The following is a 20,843-nucleotide window of genomic DNA, read 5'->3' on the forward strand; positions in this document are numbered from 1 at the left end:
AGAAAAGTGTCCAGGGTGTACAGTACAACATACTGTTACTGACTAATCCACATATACTAGACTTTAACAGCGCAGTTGATTAGTATTGCATATGTAATTGAATTAAAAGTGCTTTCCGACTCAGTGAGGTGAAACTTAGTTGGTGGTAATGCGCTGCACTGGCGCCCTCTATTGGTCAGCTGCCTCAGCAGCAGTTTCTGCTGTAGTGGAGTTCTTCTTCTTCTTCTTCTTCTTCTTCTTCTGTCTGACAAAATGAGAAATACTTTTATTTGAATGGCATTCACTGTGAAACTTAAGAATGATCTTTTCAGGTTGTTCCTCTTTCCCAATAAAGAACAGAAAGGTATTTGGTTGTATGCAAAATCATGTCGAACAAGGAGTAGTGAGATGAATGCACATCATACAAACACACACACACACACACACACACACACACACACACACACACACACTTACACACACAGTGATATTGTGGAATCGCTTTGGTGTGAAGCTTTACTTTTAAAAATCATATTATATCACAATATCATGTGATGATCCCCTCCCACTTTGTGGGTGGCCCATGGGAGCTGGATAGGAGGGAGGCAGATGTGTGGTACACCTGGTTCACATATGCCTGATTGACTTTTTCGTCTCTCTTTCGACCATGAACTTTTGGTCAAAAGTGAAATTGAATTTGTTGTGTTTTATTCCACATTTTTGGCTCTTTTTAATGCTTTTGACACTTTTTAAAACGTTTTTGTCACTTTTTTCAATGTTTTGTTTTAAATTCATGGTCAATAAACCTAATTCTTTTGACATTATACTTACTTTTTGAGTTAAAAAGGCAGAAATTATTAATTATTCTGACTAATAGTTAAGATCAAAGGATGTTGAGTGGATCACAGACTGGTTTATGTCAAAGTTTAGTCAGTACACTGTTTTAAAACCATTTAAACATGTTTTTCAAATGTTATAAAAATTGAATAAAACACCCAAAATTCAATGACTGTAATCATTAATTTTACCTGCAAAGAAAGTTGTATGGGTTCTATACAACGTACATCTATGCATCCATGTTATATTTGGGCATTTTGGTTCAAAGAAACCCATATTTCTGATATAAAAAACTTTGAAAACGGGTCAAATTAGACCTGAGGACAACACAAGGAGGGGCTGGAGATTCAGTTCTGGTTCTCTCTTGGTTTGTTTTTGGTTTAGGTTGTATTTGGAGTTCTGTTTGCTTGGTTTTTCACACATTCATCTACACACATGCACTCACTACACCACTGATAATACGGATATACATTTAAAAAAAAAAAAAAAAAAAATATATATATATATATATATATATATATATATATATTCTTTTTTTTCAGATAAAAGATTTATTATGTGTTAAATGAATTGGCTTTAATGTAATCCTTAATTCTGGGTGGTCTCCCTTCTTTTGTGTTGAATTTGAGCTGGTTCATGACAATCATTAGAACTGCTCTGATCCCAACACTAAATACCATCTTGTCACCATTTTACTACCCAGTGTATCTTGAATCAACACTGCTGATGAAATAATCTCTGATAGACTATAGCTATTTTTTTCATTCTTACTTTATAGTTTCTTATAACTACAGGCATATTTCGATGTTTTTGTGATTGGAGTTGCAAACACAATATTAGGTTATCTTAGGGTGACCAGACATCCCGGTTTGACCGGGACAGTCCCGATTTTTAATTGCTTGTCCCGAGTCCCGACAAAAGCCTGTCGGGACGCTAAAATGTCCCGGTTTACACCAGGAGCGCCCTCAGCCGATTTTGCCGTGTCTTCAGCCCCGAATGTTTTGAGTGTAGCCCCGAATGTAACTTTGTCCAGTTTATTTTTCCGAGGCGAATAGAACGGGCAGCTACGTGCGGGGTCCGACCATGCTTTGTTGCTATCACCTAGCAACCGTCTCTCCGTGAGGAAAGCTGTGAAAGGGGTGAAGTTTTCGGAGGAATCGTAGCCAAATCAGTCTATTACAGTGATGCCATCAACACAAAGTTTAGGAGCGCAATACTAATGATTTAGTTTGAAGTTCCCGTGACGTGACGTTTCCAGTCTACGGTTCAGACTCAAACACACGGAGCCCTGAAGCAGACCTGTGGGTCTCTTAGTGTCCACTCTCTCTGTAAAATGCAGCGCAGCTTCAGGTTCATGGATGCGCTCAGCTGTGGCCATGCTGCGGCAGATGTGTTGCGTTTGTGCTCCGTGTATTTCTTTAGTTTCGGGTTTCCACCTCCGACGTAGAGCAGCGTACAGCCACTTCCATGGCTAAACAATTTGTCTCATTCAGAGACCAGAGACCCAAACGGGGCTCTGTGTCTGTCAGAAGGTCTGAGATCTACCGTATCAGCAGAGCAATCACGTAATGCACAGCAGACTATGGTGCAGGTATAGATTATTTTCTGAAATATAGCTTGTGACTTTATTCTTGTAATAGCCTATTATCACTTTATTTTTCTCAAAATATCACGACTCCTCCAAATCACAGAGAACACTACTGTGTTTATATACTTCGAATGTGCACAAAGTTTTGGACAAGAGCAGTAAATCTTGCTCAAACATCTGAAATATTACAGTCCAGGGGTTTATTAATAGATTAAAATGAATGAATGTATCATTGAGGTGAATAATGTCACATTAAGGAGGTTACTTAACCAACAAAAGACGCAAAACAGGAGGTAAGAGTAAATGATGCCTATAGGCTACATGTGTGCTGACTCAGATATAATTAGAAAAGTCCATCCAAAGGAGAATAAATTGTTGAAAACAATACAGAATGCCTGACAACCTTACTGCTATATATTCCATTATGATTGTAATCGGTTTCTCTTTAAATAAAGATATTTGCAGCATACATTGATTCAGAATAAGGTAGCTCTAGGAAATCTGGTCGCGGTTATCTTTAACTTTAAGACTTGTACCTGCTGCTGCTGCTGCTGTTGCTGCCACCAACAACACAACGGAAGGATGCCGTATTAGCCTACTGTAGTTATTAAAAAAAAAAAAAAAAAAACTTCCCCCTTCACCTACGTTGAATATGTCGGACATTAAATCTTCAAACAAACACAAAGGCTCAACTGATTCCGGGGAAACGGTTGGGTTTTTAATGACTATGTTCAGCACAATCATTAAACATGATAACACAGTGACAACGTATAGGCCTACTCCGCTTTCACTGCACGCTGTTCTGGATCAGGTCCGTCGGCAGTCCCGGGACTAGCTCGCCGTGATCGTATAGTGGTTAGTACTCTGCGTTGTGGCCGCAGCAACCCCGGTTCGAATCCGGGTCACGGCAGTCTTTTCTGCGGCTCTTGTAGTCGACAACGCCATTAAAGAAAGTTCTTCGTTGTAATCACAGTTTGGCTTAAAAAAAGAAAAGTTAAAGCAAAACTTATTGTTACAATGTAGAAATAACACGACAAAGCAACATAATAGGTTGCCACAAGTTGACGAAAGACAAACAAATAGGCCTATAATGCTGAGTCATTTGTATAGGTTTGGGTGTTTTACTGTGCCACATGTAATGCATTTACTGCCCAGCAATACTTACAGAAGAAGCCTATTTAAATTTAGCAGCACATGGACCAGCTGCAACTTAAGAATATATGAATTTTAATAAAACGTTCTGTATGCAGAATATGAGCTGCTGCCATCCGGTAGGAGGTTTAGAGTTCCTCGCTGCAGACTTAACAAAAACTCACAAATGTATCCCAGTGTCTATTAAGCTCCTAAATAGCCAGAAGTAAAAGGCAGAACAGGCCGCCATGACGATGGAGATTTGTAATTGTTGTACTTGTGATCTCTCTTTTTTAAATTAATTTTATTTATTTATTTTGAGAATGTTTAACTAATGTATTGCATGACACCGTGTTGGGTTTGTTATACACCATCAGGACCATAGTATTGTATGGTATTGTACAGTATGACAAGACAAATTTCCCACGATGTGGGACAATAAAGTTAATCTTGAATCTTGAAAAGAGACTATTCTGCACTAATTGTACTTTATTGTTGTAAATAGCCTACTATCATATTCGTGGAGGGGGGGTGGGGGTCGGGGTTCAGGACCTACCCCATCTGAGGGTTGTCCCCCCTTAAGAAATCAACAATAGATTAAATAGCAGTGTAAGGAAATAAAAGACAAGCATGGAAAAAAGCAGCTAAACGCTAAAAGCAAGTGAAAAAAGGTGGGTCTTTTAATTAGATTTAAAACATTAGATTGATTAAGTGTTTAATGTTGACCTATTAGTTTGGTTGTAACGTTTAGAGATGTTTCTCTTGGCCATATCATCAACGTGAAAATTAATCCCACCTCATGCCCTTCATAGATTTAGACATTGTAACATTGTAGATTGTTACACACCGGACTGAATCCATAGGCCCACAACAGAAGAGCCTTGCTGTGATTTGTGGCAACAGTGGCATGGGCCCGTTAAGGCCCAAGCACACAATGTGTCTGGTTGACTATGAGAGAATGTGAAACAGCCCAGGGGAAGAAAAAAAACCTATTGGACCTCAATCTCTAGGGAAAGCTGGCTGAATACAAATTAATTTACTCATTCATAAAAGAGTCCTCTGGCTGCCAAGCAACTAAATTACACATTTTTACTGGCTCAAGCTCTGATTGGCTGAAACCAGGACGGTTGATCAGTTACTCAAGCTACATTTTTCCCTGCATGTTGTAATTGTTTGAGAAAGACAAGAAATTGGAACCAAGGACAATAAATAATCCTTGTAAACTAATCAAATGATGTTGATTGTTTGATTAAAGGGGAACTATTATATAGCATATTCAGCTTCATACTTGTATTTTGTGTTTGTACTAGGACATGTTTACATGCTTTAATGTTCAAAAAGCACTTTATCTTTCTCATACTGGCCATTGGAGCGCACGTCTCTTTAAGCCCCCCTTCCGAAAAAGCTCAGTTTTTGTTTCACTAGTAGCACATGGAGCTACTGCAACAGAGTATATAGCCTAGCAGGACTTTGTAAACCAAATACTACACAACCGGACATGTCCCAGCAGTAATGTGACCCGAAATTGCGGAGAAATTACCAACAATGGCCGCCAAGATTACAGCTATCTGGCGTTAGCATGCAGCTACTTAATAGTTAGCAGTAAGCTAGTCTCACGTTGCCAGACCATGCTGCGGAGCGGAGGAGGGTCTGGCTAGTCCACACAGCATTCCGGGATGGGAGAAAAACGTGCTCTGGTTTATTGGCATTTCTTTAAACCAATCGCACTACACGGAGCCGCTGTAAAATAGTCGTGCGAGAGAAAACTCACATTTGACATATAGTCTAGACATAGCTAGCTGTCTCCAGGGCTTAATTTGAGCCAGAACACGCCAGGACATGTCTGGCCCCTCCGACATTGGATCCAGAACCTTTTTTATTGGATCACGTCCTGTGTCACTATGAAAAATGAATCACCTAAATGAAAAAAATAAATTACTGTTTGTGTAGTGTTCAATGTTGTTATTTGTCTTGTTAGTCTTTATTACCCATTGAAGTTCCACAAAAATCTTGTGTTTGCATTTTCGATCATTTTGAGGTAAATTTTCAGGGTAAGACAGAGGGGGGAGAGGGACGGAGGGAGGAGAGGGAACTTTTTCAAATAGCTTACGCTGGTCAGTCGGGTCCGCCTACCATTAATGCTGCTCATGCACCTGTCGTTAGCGGGGATGATGGGGTGTGGCCTTGACCAACTGCCACTTTGCTCGTTTGAAAGCCATGATGTCTCTCTCTCTCTCATGCGTGGGCCAAATTCTCTGGTTGGGCAAAGCAGAGAAAGGGGAGGTAACCTTGCTCCTTATGACCTCATAAGGAGAAGATTCCAGATCGGCCCATCTGAGCTTTCATTTTCTCAAAGGCAGAGCAGGATACCCGGGGCTCGGTTTACACCTATCACCATTTATAGCCACTGGGGGGCCATAGGCAGGCTAGTGGAACTCACATTAATGTTAAAAAACCTCATAAAGTGAAATTGTCATGCCATGACCTTTAACAACATTGGCAGCCAAGATGACATTTACATAATGGAAAGTTGTATCATTTGTCACATAACTTGTTAATTATTTATATATATATTTTATACGGAAATATATCAGAAGGGGATTCTGTTTTTAAATTAAACTTTTACGGCATTAAATTACAACTTAGTTATTTAATTAAGGAGAATCAGGAATTGCTGATAGCTTATTCATCATACTTTTTAGTGGTGCCAATTTGCCAAAATGTTAAGAAAATACAAAAAGAAACTGGGCTTAAGTTGTGGCCCACACTTTGTCACTCAACACAGAGTATTCCAAGGAAAAGAAAACTCACAAAATAGCAGCAGCTCATACAGAAAGTGTTGTTTTGGACTCTTGCCAATTGCTCTCTGGATGTGATTAATTAAAAGCAGTGCACAGACGTAGCCACTCAGTTCCTAATGTGCAATTAAATGTTTTGTGTTCTCGTAAATCTTAAGATGAAAGGAAATCATAATATCACAAGATGTTAAAAAGATAAGCTTATGTGTGAGAACTGAAAAGTATTCAGACCCCTTTACATTTTTCAGTCTTTGTTTCATTGCAGCCATTTGCTAAAATCAAGAAAGTTAATTTTATTTCTCATTAATGTACACTCAGCAACCCATCTTGACAGAAAAAAACAGAAATGTAGAATTTTTTGCAAATTTATTAAAAAAAAAATATCACATGGTCATAAATATTCAGACCCTTTGCTGTGACGCTCATATTTAACTCACATGCTGTCCATTTCTTCTGATCCTCCTTGAGATGGTTCTACTACATCATTGGAGTCCTGCTGTGTTTAATTAAACTATATATAAATATATATGAATGTGTGTTTTTTTGGATGCAATACAAAATAATATATAACATGCAAAATTCAGTCAAAGAAGATGAATTATGAATTGTGAATTCATTTAAATAACAACATTGTGCATCCCACATGCATCCCACAAGGAAACTGCACTACCTCTTTACTCACTTTTGTCAGACATTTTCAGCAATCTTATTCATAAAAGTCATTCATGCTAAAAACACAACTAATTGATTAAATTGTGCAAATACAAATATTTTTTTATTGGGTGAATTTTCTTTTGCAGATTCACATAAATAGATTATTTTGGTCAGAGAAGTTGAAGTGTTCTGCACTTCATAACGTGTCCACATGGTGGCACCCTTACTTCTGTTTTCCATTTCATACCAGCACTTTTTTCGTTAGTTTATGAGGGCTGTGTGGTTGCAGACTGCTCCATATATTCTATTCTGTACACTGCACAATGAACTGAACCACTGCCCTGGGCTTCTGAACTGCTAAGCAGGTTGTTCCGCATTATTGGCATATGGATGTTTTTAGATAGCATGTCTCTAGGGATGTCATCCAGTCGGTCCACCACTTCATCCAGATTGAAATATCCCAACAACTACTGGATGGATTGCCATCATATTTTGTACATTTTAGTCAGTGTCACTGTTGTTTAAGTTAAATGTCTTAACAACTATTTGATGGATTGCTGTGATATTTCGTAGGCTACAGACATTGCATTACCCTGTCAGGATGAATTGTAATAACTGGTGATTTCCATCTTGCAGTCTCATCTGATCAACATTTTAACTTATCTAGTATTTTGGTTATGACCAAACACGCACAAAACGAATGATGTTCCCATCAGCCTCAGCAGTTTACTGCTAAGTAGTCAAAGTTAGCAAGCTAACATGGCAAATTAAGAGGATGGCGATCGTGGTCAACTTTACCGAGCTGACCTCAGTATTTACAAACTCAAAGCACCATGGATTGGGCCTATGTACAACCTCACAGAGCCGGTATCATGACTGTAGGCTCTTCACAGTTTTGAGTGATCCAATAAGTCTCTAATATATGTCACTTTGAAACTACTTTATAGACCATGCTACATGGGTTAGAAAAAACAACAGACAAAACAAGAAATATTGGTATAATTATGGACTCTGACCTGAATTTTAACAGCCATATTAGGTCAGTAACAAAATCTGCCTATTATCATCTTAAAATATTTTCAGTAGACTTGACTACTGCAACAGTGTTTTTTCAGGTATTCATAAAAAGTCTTTTAAACAGCTGCAGCTGATTCAGAACGCTGCTGCACGAGTCCTTACCAACACCAAAAAAATAGATCACATCACTCCAGTTCTGAAGTCCTTACACTGGCTTCCTGTGCATCAAAGAATAGATTTCAAAATACTCATGTTAGTTTATAAGTCACTAAATGGTTTAGGACCAATTTACCTTTCAAATCTGCTACTACACTATGAGCCGTTGAGATCCTTGAGATCATCAGGGACGGGTCTGCTCGCCATACCCAGAGTCGGAACAAAAAAGGGGGAAGCTGCGTTCAGCTTCTATGGTCCCTACATCTGGAACAAACTACTGCTAAACTGTAGGTTGGCACCTAATCTCAGCTCTTTTAAATCAAGGCTGGAGACCTTAACACTGCCTTTTCTTAATTCATTTTTGTATTTAAATTTTATTTTTTATTCATTGATTTTTTTATAACTGTTTCTTCATCTTTTACCAATTTGTATGATATTTTTAACTGTGTCTTTATGTCTTGTGTAAAGCACTTTGAATCGCATTGCTGCTGATTTGTGCTATACAAATAAAAAAAAGAAGAAAGAAGAAAGAAAGATGATCTGCAAGTGTCCCAAACCTTTTGGCACAAACCAAGCATTTAATTAGTTTAAATAAGCACTGTGATTAGATTTGAGAGTTAGAGTGTAGTACTGGGTGGTCTTATTATTGAGCCCTTGAAAGCCTAATTTAACCAAACACCTCTATGAAGGAATCCTCTTTTCCTAACATCTAAGCCGTCTAAAACTGTCAGTGTTAATTACACCAAAGGGATGTATTCAAATGAATACTACGCCTGACTCAGCTTTCCATTTGGTGCCTCAACAAACACAACAAAGAGTCATTTAACTGCAGTCCGAGCTCCTTACTTACGTTAATTAACGCCAGGTTTAAGAGCCTTGTATGTACGCAGATAATGGATTGGCTCCATGAGTCTTTGTTTGTATATCAGCGGCAGATTATATCTGTAGTAATCTACCCCTGAGTGTGAGCTGAAATTTCTCTGTTCCGCCGATATTCCATGTTGTAGCATAGCTTCAGGCACAATTAGAAATGCGTTGTTGTCATCATTTGTTCCCTTCTTGTCTTGTCTTCTTCACTGAAACTCTCAGATGAGAAGTGGATCTACTCCTTGCAGTGTGTGCCCCACATTCTATGAAATCACCATTATTAATTCAGTTTAAGAGGCCCTCGAGATGTGTAAGGCTCTGTGTTTGTGTGTGTATGTGTGTGTTGTGTGTGTGTGTGTGTGTGTGTGTGTGTGTGTGTGTGTGTATGTGTGTGCGTTTGAGATTGATGCAGAAGAGAGAGAGAGAGTATCCAAGCTCCAGGGCTCCTGCTGACACAGTGACCTCACACTGAATGGAGTTGGCACCAAAAGAAAACCAAAGCTCTGTTTCACACGGACTCACGAGGCTGGTGTGTTCAGATTAAGCCACTCAAGAGAGCATTTTTTTAATAAGGTCAGTTTTTGGATGTGAAAAGTACCAGTTTAATGTGGACGAAGGAATTTTCAGATATAGCCAGAGTAGTGTGAAAATAGACTCCGGCTGTGTCCGAAACCACTCCCTATTGTATTTACTATACAGCGCACTACATTTATTCTCCGCCATTGGTGGCCTCAAAAATACCACAATTCAATACGCTACATTTTATAGATGTATATATAATTGTTCTACCCTACAGCCGTCAGTGATGACACGAAATGATTATGATAAGTAAGAGTCTGAAATCTCAGTTCACTGCTCACTACTGAGAAAACTATTGAGTGTCCATTGTGATGTCTGTCCACAGACATCCTGCGCTAGTTTAGCGCAATTCTGTATGGATGTGAACCAAGTTGGACTGCTGTGAGCACAAAGTCACTCTAGGTCCTCCTACAAAGGAGGCCATCCTAGCAGAGCTCAGGTCTCAGCCACCACAAACAAATTGAAATCTTTATGCAGCAATTCCTTTTCTCCAGGACAATTTTCTCCCCTGGGAGACAAAAGTAACCTTTAAATTAACCTTAAACCTTAAAATGTTAATTCCCTCTTTCCTATGTTCATTTTATCATCATCATTGAAAGGCCCATTTTGATCTTGATCTCATCTTGTTTCTTGTTTCAAAGACCTATATCGACGGCGATGTCAAGTTCATTCTCAAGCTAACATGCTTATAAGGAAGTTTTCTATGTGCTCTGACTCTGTGAAGTGTTCTCTGTTTAGAACCTGCATCACACCGTTATATACTGCTCAACTGTGGTCTAATTATAAGAAAATGAGTATGCAGAGGCTCAAGGTAGCATACAATGATGCAATGAGGTTGCTGCATCGTGTCCCTAGGTGTCATAGTGCCAGTCATCTGTTTGTGTCCACTAGAGTGCCAACCGGTGAGGCACTCTTAAGACAACGGATGTTTAGTTTTTTTTTGTCGCCTGGACAAGTCAGAGAACCACATAATCGAAGCCTTAGTCAGCCCTCTGAAAAGATGCTATAGATACACTTCTAGGTTAAGACGCCATTGGTGTAACAGCCTGTATATCCTATAGGCTAATATGCAATTTTTATGTATTCTTGTATCTCCTTTTTATACTATTTATACTGTATGATGTGTGATATGGACCTGTGTCTGCAATAAAGCTTTATATTATTTTATATAGTCAGTGTTTCCCACAAAAAAAACTTTATGTTTCTTTAAGGCTGAACAAATGGGTTTATTGCATTTATAGTCTCATAAAACATTTCCATAATTGATTTTCAACACTTGCATTGTTGACATACATTTACTTCAGCTAGCAGTGTTATTCTTGTCAAAACCAAAAAGCATACCATCAGAATACTTGTTTCATGCAGGATTACAGGTATTGTGTAGATCTCCCTTGACTCCATGACACACACTGAGGTCTTTTATGTACAACTCGCCCATTCTGTCAGTTCTCTGCAGAAAGAGGCTCCAGTATTGCAGCGGGTTATTTTATTTATTTTTATTGGGTTATTTTATTTTTATTTTTTTATCTTTTGGAGTGTGTGGCTGTGAAATCCTTACATGTTGCATTTTGGCTTTTAAGTGGAACCATGGTGTGTTGCACTGATCTCCAAAACCTAGTTCAAGTAGGGAGCATATGCTTTAAAAGCCTAAAGCCCTAATCAACAGACATATTTGAAGACCTGGCAGGGATTAGACTGCTCTCTATCCTTTCAAAAGAGCATCAAGAGCACATGGGGGTCCCTTATATTCGGCAATAATTCCTTGTGCAGGGACAGCAGCTGTTCTTGTCTGCCATCGAGCTGTTTTGCTGCCGTGAGGGCAAGGTGGTCCTGAATCTCAGGGACTTTCAAAGGTAAACTAGTGCAATACAGCTGTTTATCCATCACAAGGGGGCATAAAATAAGTGTTGTGTGGGCCTCAATGTCAACACGCGGTTGAAAACTTGAGGCTTAGTCATTTAAAGCTTTGAGATGGTCTCATATTGTTCTAATCCTATTTCTATTAATGCTTTGTTTTAATGTGTGTGCCATTTTTAATGCAAAGCACCACATTAAATTTACATTTAATGAAAGGTGCTATACAATTAAAATTGACATTAAAGGTCCAATGTGTAGGAATTTCTCCCATCTAGTGTTGAGATCATATATCGCAATCAACTCTCTCGCACCACGCAGTTCAAAGTACATATTCCAGCTACGGTAGCCTTCAAAAAGCTGGTCTCTTGCTCTTTTCAATATCCTTTTTCTTTTTCTGGGCGAAGAAAAAGACTCCTGTTTCTGAAATTTGGATTTTGAATATGTGTGGTCCTCCATGTTTCCTGCCGTGGCCGAGAAGCTACACTACCCATTAGCAGCATTAGCAGCACCTGTGAGTTTATCATGTGACAGCGAAAACGCGAAAGGTGGAGCAGTATGTCCTGTATGTTCCTTACCGGCTGACGTATTTCAAGATGACTCATGAATATGGAGCGTCTACCCCAGTTCATGCAAATGCAAATGTAAAATTTCAAGCCAAAAAGAATACTTGGAATTGATGGTGGAGGTAAATATTCATGAAAAAGGACAAGTCTCTGAATTTTGATAAGGAACAACTAAACACGTTACACACTGGACCTTTAAGATTGTTTTAAATCTTTCTGTTCAAAGATGTGTCACCTATACGCAGCTTTCAGAAATGAACACTCTTGCTAAATGAGGGAATTAATTTTGATGAATTATGGTGATGTTTAGAAATCAGAAGAAAAAAAAAAAAAAAAAAAATATATCAGAAAAGCATTTATTGCCACAATAAGTTTCACTTACATGGAATATTCCTTGGTGATGGGTGCATACATAAATAAAGATATTGAACATGAATAAGAAGAATAAACAATAAATACAAAAACAAATATACAAAATAGCTAGTTTAGTTCAGGATTTAATTTAACTCTATACAGTGAAGCATAGAATCATCGAGGGGGATGTGAAATATAGTATGGAACAAAATTTGGTAGCCAGATGCCAGATTTGAACCTATAGCATCCGGAGTAAATCATAAGCAACATCACCCTGAAACCTTATCAGCCCTCAGGATGCCATTAGCAGCAGTAGGCCTACATTATATATTTCCAAAGAGGTGGTGAGAATGTGAATTACTGCTGCCCCACTTCCCCTTTCCTCCCCAGAGAGCGCTGCATCTTTACTCCTAGGGTGATACAGATGGTCTATGTGCATTATACAACATGACAACTGCATTAAACATGAACGTGGTTCGACTGTGTCTTCCGACCACATATCACTGTGCTTTATGGAATGTCTGGAGATGCTTTTATTCCAGATGCTTTAACAGGATGTGTGGAAGATGCTCAGCGTGAAGGGTATTTCTTGAATTACCAACAACACATAGTAGCATATTATCAATGTGCATGTCGTACATCTTTTAAGATTATATTTGGGGCATTTTAGGCCTTTATTTATACAGGAAAGCTGAAGACATGAAAGGGGAGAGAGAGGGGGAATGACATGCAGCAAGGGGCCGCAGGAGTGAACCTCTACGTATGGGGGCCTGCTCTACCAGGTGAGCTACCCAGGCGCCCGTACGTGTTGTACTTTGACCAGGTTGTGTTAGGGCTTATAATATTTGAAATATGTTAGTGTTTTTGCAGCATTGTTCAGCATCTTAAATATGTTCTGATCCCTACTGAAGCAATTATGAATCAGTGTTTTTTTTAAAGTCTCATTTTGATGTTACATGACATTTGGGATCTAAGGTTAATTTAGCTATTTTGTGATAGATACAGCAATAAAAAGATGTCCTTGACTATTAGTATTTTTTTTTATCTTAAAGCTTGTTTACACTGCTGTTAATTCTAAGCCCAAAGTAAAGCTTTAGATGTTATTCTGTCCTTACATGTGTGATTATTACAGCAGCCTTAATTAATTAAAACACATGTAATTAAATTCAGAGATGTAAGGGAGTTTGAGTTTATTAAGGGTTGAAACATTTCTGCCCATATGGCTGGTTTTATCCACATCTTTCTATATGTTTCTATATGTTAATATGAGTGATGAGTCATTCACAAAAAAAAATATGTAAGCCTGAATTGATCAATTCAGTTGGTAAATTCTAGGCTATGTGTAGGCAATATGCACAGCATATGAGAAAAAAAAATGGAAATAGACAAATCATATCAATAGCCTATACTTATTCTTCCATTTATTCTATCGGTGCTAGCAGATGTGGCCACTAGTTGGTAGCCTTGCCCTTTTCATTTATTTATTCAGACGCAGAGGTTTGTGATCATTATTACATCAACCACATCTGTGAAGCCTTTAACATTTCTTATTCTCATCCAAACAGATGGGCTTAGAGTTAAATTCCTAGGGTGTAAATTTCATCTTCCAGCCAGTATCTTTGATCATTCATTCATTATTTTATGTGATGATTAAACCACATGCTTTCTGACATTTTTTTTTACTTTAGTTAAATAGAGGCCATTCCTTTTTCCTTAGTAGTATTTTATTTTTTCCGAAAAAAAATTGTTTATTTGTCATTTACAAAACCAGAGTTTACAGAAGAACATAAAATAATGTGTATATACAGTACAGTCGGCTACACCACTCCTTTGTTTGTTCGAGTGGCATTGTGGCATTCATTCCCATTAATGTGTGTGTGTGTGTGTGTGTGCGTGAGTGCAGACGTGTGTGTGTGTGTGTGTGTTGTGTGTGTGCGTGTGGAAGGCATGGTGGAAGGTTAGGAGGGAAGAGAGGGGGCAGGTACCAGTCTCCGAGCCCCTCCTCCAGAGAGCCACGGTGCGCCTCTGTTCCAATGGAAACAGGTGGGAACCCCGGACTCCTCCAATCACACCCACTCTCCATGGAGGGGGAGTCCACGGCAGGAGGCAGGACCCAACCAACTTCCACACTCGCCACAGGAAAAGTCAGGAAAACACATCTGTACTCGTCTACCGCCGTATCCGCTGGCCTGCGTGTGTTTTTAAAGCTGTTCCGGTAAATATTAGCGGGGCAGCGCTGGTAAAGTAAGTTGCCGCCACTTGGTCGCTGTTGAGGGCGGTGTAGTAGCGTTGCAATGCTGGGACGGTTTGCTGCGATGGAGAACATGTAGCCTACTAACCGGATTTGGAATTGTGTTTTTTTTCTTCTTGGATTTACTCCCTGTTAAACCGAGTCGGTTTGTTTTTCCGTTGATATTTTCTTGGTTCTTCTGTTATTGTGGAGTAGTGCATACTTTGAAAAATGCCTGCAAAAACCAAGTACAACCTCGTTGATGATGGACATGATTTGAGGATCCCGTTGCACAACGAGGAAGCATTCCAGCATGGGATCAACTTCGAGGCAAAGGTAAATTCACAAGCAACTATGTTTACAAGTATCAAAGGTTAACGTCTTATTCAAACGTAACAGTTTTCGAGTAGACAACCTGAAATAGCCAACACTAGGCCTACTAAAGGTATTGTATTAAACTTCACTGGTCAAGCCAAATGAAATAACCGATATCTAGCTAATCCTGAGAGATTTGGCTAGCTAGTAAAGTAAATTGTTTAAGTTCACGTAGGCTAGTTAGTTGAGATAGTATAGTTGCGCAGAGTCATTCCCTTAAATTGACACTTGAACGGTTTCCGTAGCCTAAATAAAAACCAAGTTTAATGTCAACTATTGTTTCAATAATGTGTTGTACCTGTCATATTTGACTTGTCTGACAACAGTACATCGGCAGTCTGGATGTGACGCGGCCGAGCAGCCGAGTAGAGATTGTGGCTGCGATGAGAAGAATACGGGTGAGTGGAATCTCGACAAAACTCCCATTTCAAATATTGCATTTTTCCCCCCACATCCTCGTTTATCAGCTAATGACCATGTCTGGTATAATATGACATGGGGTGTTATAAGATTAACAGTGGTCCACTGCTGTATTCGGCATACGTATGATCGACCAAACAAGAACTTAATACCATGAAAGCGTCAACTTTTTTGAATTGGTTCACTGTCCTTTCTGTTGACGTTAATTGTAACGTAAGACCGTGGAAATATAAGCCGATTAAGAATTGAACTGTTACTATAATGCTTGTTGTTGTTGTTGTTGTTGTTGTGTTTTTTTTTTTTTATCTCTGATGCCGAATTTAGAACATCAATATTGTACAACTGTCATAGTTGCTTTGGGGGAACTTTGCCCACTAGCCCTGATAGAGAAAGTTTAAAGTATTGTATGTTAAATGCACAAATCGATGCTTTGAACAATGGTTGGACTACTTGGTGGCCTTTCTCACTAAATGCCACAGAGAATGGCATATCAGATCACCAAACTAAAGCATAAAGTGGTGTAAAACAAGTGATTGGATGGACACACTAACTACGGTGTTATCATGTCTACATAGGCGGTAGGAATGCCAGTAATGAAAGCACCTTGGAGTTTAAACGTGCAGACTTTGTACTGTCCCAGGCTTGGCCTGCCTGGCAGGAGGTTTAAGTCTCCCATGTGCTCCATCACTGTTTGGAAGTTTCCTTTGAAGCAATGCACTGGAGTGTGATCCACCCCCTCCCCTCTCCTCTCCCTCTCCCTCTCCGTCTCCCTCTTTCTGCTGTGTAAACCTAAGATTTACAGCTTTTTCAGCTCCAGAAACTAGACTTAATCTTAATCAGTGTGTCTGTCAGCTTGGCAGCAGTTGGCTTAGCAACCTAATATAAGTTGTGCCAGTGGTGCAGAGGTATTTGAGGATTATGGTGATGAAATGGAAGGTGTGCTGTGAGTAATCGATGATACCTCCAAACACACACACACACACACACACACACACACACACACACATACACAGGGGCAAAACAAGCATTTGTTCGTATTTTATTACCTAAAAAATTTAAAGGATTTTGGGACCAAAACAGCAGAGTAAAATAAGGGACATATGCACCTTGACTTTTCATGACATTTTATTTCAAATAACTGCCATTTTCTGTTGAAATTGACTGTAGGTTAGTAGCAGTCTGGGTGCAGTCTGTGTTTGCATGTCGTCGTTAAGTGTTGAAGTTAATTCCAGCAAGGACACTCAGCGTTGACAGAGTTGAGCATAAGGTGTAAGATGTTCTTATTGCCCGGTTCAGAGAAGTGACGTGCTCCTATAAAGTGGACCTCCCAGTGTGCTGATTTGGCAGCTGTTGTTGGCAGGAAAAAAGGCTTTGGTTTGGCTCGTCCAGTGTGAAAATGGTTTGACGCTGGCTTGACGACACAATGGAGGGAAACCACAGGTATCTAGCTTGGAAGAGAGGTCACACTGGATAGCATGGGACTACTAAAGTTAGCTCTGAAGGCATTTGTTCAGCCAAAGCAACCCGAACTGAATGTTGATTTAAGAAACGAAAGAGAAAATAAAACCTTTACGTAGTGCCCAAACTTTTTTTGGCAAAGGAACATCGATTGACTTATTAGGCAAGAAGATTTAGCTGTTTTTACGTCTGATTGTTTTCATATTGATTAACACATGCTTGCACCATCCACAAAATTCTGACTGCCGAATTGGATATCATGTAGTTTTTTAAAACTCTGATTCAGAATCTGACTCTGCTTATGGATTCCACCTTTTATTGAATTCTTGTTGAGTATGAAAATAAACCAAAATGTGTTGTAATTGTTAATTGTAATTTGTTTTTGGTTAAAAAAAAAAAAAAGAAGGTAAATTTAAAGCAAAAAAAAAGATCTAATGTGAATTCTCTCAGGTTACTTGAATTTTACCCACACATAATTAGCTCTTTCTGTGGCTTTATGACCGTGACTAAGGGCATCAAAATTACTCCACTAATCACTATGATTTGTGCAATGACTACATTTTCCTAGAATTCCCACACTGTGCGGTCCCATTTGAGTTAGGTGTTTTAACCAAAAAATATGATTCAATCGGGGGTCCTGATTTGCACAGGACTGAAGCAACAAAAAGGAGGCTTTGGTCAAGAGACATTGTTGTTTTGGCTCCCTAAACTGCTGGGTGTTTTTACTGTGAAGCAGCTCCAGAAAATGCCTGGGAAGTGTTTTGCTGACTGAGCGTGGTGAAGGCACAGATCAGAGGCTTCTACTCGATCTGTTGAATGAGCAGGAATATACAGGTACATCAAAACAATGACACAGCAGACTATAGATTACACACAGGGAAACATGACAGGTTTTTCCATACTCAAGTTTTTTTTTTCTTCCTAAATCTATGATGGAGGGCTGGGCGATATGGAGAAAATCAAATATCACCACATTTTTGACCAAATACTTCGATATCGATATTGCGGCGATATTGTAGGGTTGACAGTTCAGTGTTTCCCACAGATTAGGAAGCAACTTGAGGCGGTTGGATGCTGTCCTCCTCTCCTACTTCAATGCCTAACGAATCTCTCTCTTTCTCTCCCCTGTCTTTCACTGGTCGAAGCCTGAAAATATTGTAAAACAAATTAATAGCATAACTAATTCCACTGGTGGGACTGTTGAGCTCTGTTTCAGACTGATACCTCCGGTTCAGGCTGGTCCTCATCCTCAACATGTTCCTTTTTCAGTCGCGGAAAATACTTTTCGATACTCATCTGGATTGAAGCAGCAAACATTCGGTGTAAGAGTAAAAAAATGACATAACATTATTTATAATACGTTTATTTGATTCACAGCTGCTACATATAGTGTTTTGGCCTCGACAACCCAACTGCATTTTACCGCAAACTTGCGACTAGTTAACTTTCTAAAGCAGGTGCGTGCGTGCGTGAGTGACACAAGTGACAGAGAGACGGTGAAGAGCAGGGAAAGGAAATGCAGAAGAACTTATTTTAAATGGCGTTTAAAAAAAAAAGGATTAATAACAAAAACGCAATGTGCGGCGGCTGGTGTTGATAGTGAGGCGCACCGCCACACAATAGTCTATGTGTGGGAAACACTGCAATTGGTGCTTTCACAAAATATTTACACAATAAGATTTGTGATAAATAATCATCAGTAATGTGGATTTAATGACTACGTGGTAAATGGTAAATAATAGAACAGCTCGAACAGTCTGATAAGTTCAGAAAGTGACATCACTTTACTGTAATGCAGCCTTTAAAACCAGTACAAGATGATACTTATGTCATATTAAAATAGTACGATATCCAAAATCTGAAAAGACATCTAGTCTCATATCACGATATCAATATAATATCGATATATTGCCCAGCCCTGCTATGATGGTGAATCGAACGATGTAGAAAGCACCTGTTCAGTTGCTACAAGAAGTGGGTACAAACTTTTGGGGAATTCAGAAAACATGCTCAGTCGTTTAGTGTTGCAGTCTGTCCCAAGAGTCAGTTCCTCCAGCAGAGACTGATGCTGCGTTCCAGACACAATTTTTAGCCCGTAAGTTATGACTTCAAGTTACGACTCACGACTTTGGTAGCGTTCCAGGCAAAGTCACGACAAAGTTGGCTAGCGGCTTGCTAACGTTGATGTTAGGTAGCGCTAGCCGATACTAGCAATTTCTAGTCGGCGACAAATTTTTGGGCTTCATTTGATAAACATAACCCGTAGTAGTACACAATCGTATATGTATTGTTTTGATTACAATGTGAGGAATCACTTTACGTTTCTAGTTTTCTATTTCATGTAATTGTTGATGCCTTGTGGAGCTACTGAAAGAAAGATGCTCCCCACAGTGCCCTTTTTCCAAGATTTATATCAGCCTTCTCTTTCTGCACAGTGAGTCATAGCTATGCTGGTTGCCAGTCAACTTGTTGATGTATGGTGTCATTGTTCATTGTGTGCATGAGTCACCTGTAAACCAGTAGCTGATAACAAACGAATGGCATGGCAAAGCAGGAAATGGCCACCTACAGTGGAGCGAAGCGTGCAGCGCTGCAGGATCCGGTGTAATTTCTTGAGCTCAAACAGTACACAACACACACACTCACACTCTCTCTTTGTGTTGTGCATGTTAATCCGGAATGATTAGTTACTCGTGGTGGTGATGGCGTAGTGGATATGACACATACCTTTGGTGTGGGAGACCTGGGTTCGATTTCCACTGCGATACATCAACCAATGTGTCCCTGAGCAACACACTTAATCCCTAGTTGCTCCAGAGATGTGCGACCTCTGACATACACAGCAGTTGTAAGTCGCTTTGGATAAAAGCGTCCGCTAAATGACATGTTATGTAATGTAACTCGTCCCAGAAGAAAATAAGGAAACCTAGTTTAAACTCCCTTCGACAAAACGTTTTGTTTACTAGTTCAAGTGTATTTGAATAGTTCCCTTTTCTGTCCCCATTGTTTTCATTATTGATTAGCCGTGTTTGTTTGTGTTTTTGGTCATTATTTGATGAATAAATGCATCATTTAGTCTATAAAAGGTCAGAATAAAGTAGAAGAAGAACTGTTGAAGCTGAAACAATCAATGAGTGGCATTTCTGCTGGATGAATGACTTAGAAAATCAATCAACAACTGTGTTAATCAATTCCCCTCCAAACTAATCAATTGATGGACTAATCATTTCAGTACGAGATCTGTTTATTCATCTTTTGACTATGAAATATTTGCAGATAAATGATGTGAACCATCTGATATGGATCGAAGGAGCTTTAGATAGCGAGATCAGCCACCATCAGCTGAAGCCCACGCTGACACAAACATGCCGTGTAATATAAAGGTCCTTATAAATTAAATGTCTTATCACTGTCTGGCAAAGTCCGGCAGGAGCTTATCTGGTTAAAGGAGAGGAGACCTTTTAGAGTGAATTAAAGGGATTCTTTTCTCATTAATCTGTCTTTGCAGAGTTAACTGCCTGTAGGAAGATTGAGCAGCATGGGATGAGAAGATTAGATGTGTCTGAGGAGACTGAAAGAGCACAGCGGAAAAACAGAGAAATAGAAATGCTTTGTTAAAACAAAGTTTGTTTTTCTCCTGAGGTGTCACGTTAGTGACAAAATGCCATGTTAGTGTCAGAATGTTCGGGAGATATGCGGCTTGTGAAAAACTGGTCCAATATTTACTTTGGTGACTACGGGGCGAAAGAGTCGCCACTCTCCTAAAGAGGCGTGGCCGTGGCGGCGCCCACGTGACACCGATACAGGAAACTACTCTGAGTTGGGGCGTCTCCGTTCTAAACCGTCTGTGGCGGCGAGTCCTTTCGCAGTTCTTACAATACATCCATGGCTGGGAGTCGTGGTTTGTACAGCATTGACCTGCGTCAGGATATGGGGTGCTGTGAACGCCATATGGCCATAGTCAAATTAGAGCACGATCG

General features: G+C 39.4%; 1 protein-coding gene and 1 non-coding gene across 5 annotated transcripts in view; both read left to right on the plus strand.

Moving 5' to 3' along the window:
- The first annotated feature begins 3,242 nt into the window (after nt 1-3,242).
- On the plus strand, nt 3,243-3,314 carry trnah-gug (transfer RNA histidin (anticodon GUG)). The gene has a single exon. It is a non-coding gene; the product is annotated as a tRNA-His (tRNA).
- Nucleotides 3,315-14,473: 11,159 nt separating this feature from the next.
- The window catches only part of nos1apa (nitric oxide synthase 1 (neuronal) adaptor protein a), a 207,120-nt gene continuing 200,750 nt past the window's right edge, over nt 14,474-20,843 (plus strand). For 3 of the 4 annotated variants that reach the window (XM_028588159.1, XM_028588160.1, XM_028588163.1), the window contains exons 1-2: nt 14,474-14,946; nt 15,312-15,383. In XM_028588159.1, the coding sequence (XP_028443960.1) occupies nt 14,842-14,946; nt 15,312-15,383 (177 nt within the window). In that variant the 5' untranslated portion in view covers nt 14,474-14,841. Of the gene's footprint in view, nt 14,947-15,311; nt 15,384-20,843 lie in introns of those variants that run through there. The other variant, XM_028588161.1, reaches the window with a different exon arrangement.

The sequence above is a fragment of the Perca flavescens genome, chromosome 9 (genome assembly GCF_004354835.1).
Source record: "Perca flavescens isolate YP-PL-M2 chromosome 9, PFLA_1.0, whole genome shotgun sequence".
Taxonomy (NCBI): domain Eukaryota; kingdom Metazoa; phylum Chordata; class Actinopteri; order Perciformes; family Percidae; genus Perca; species Perca flavescens.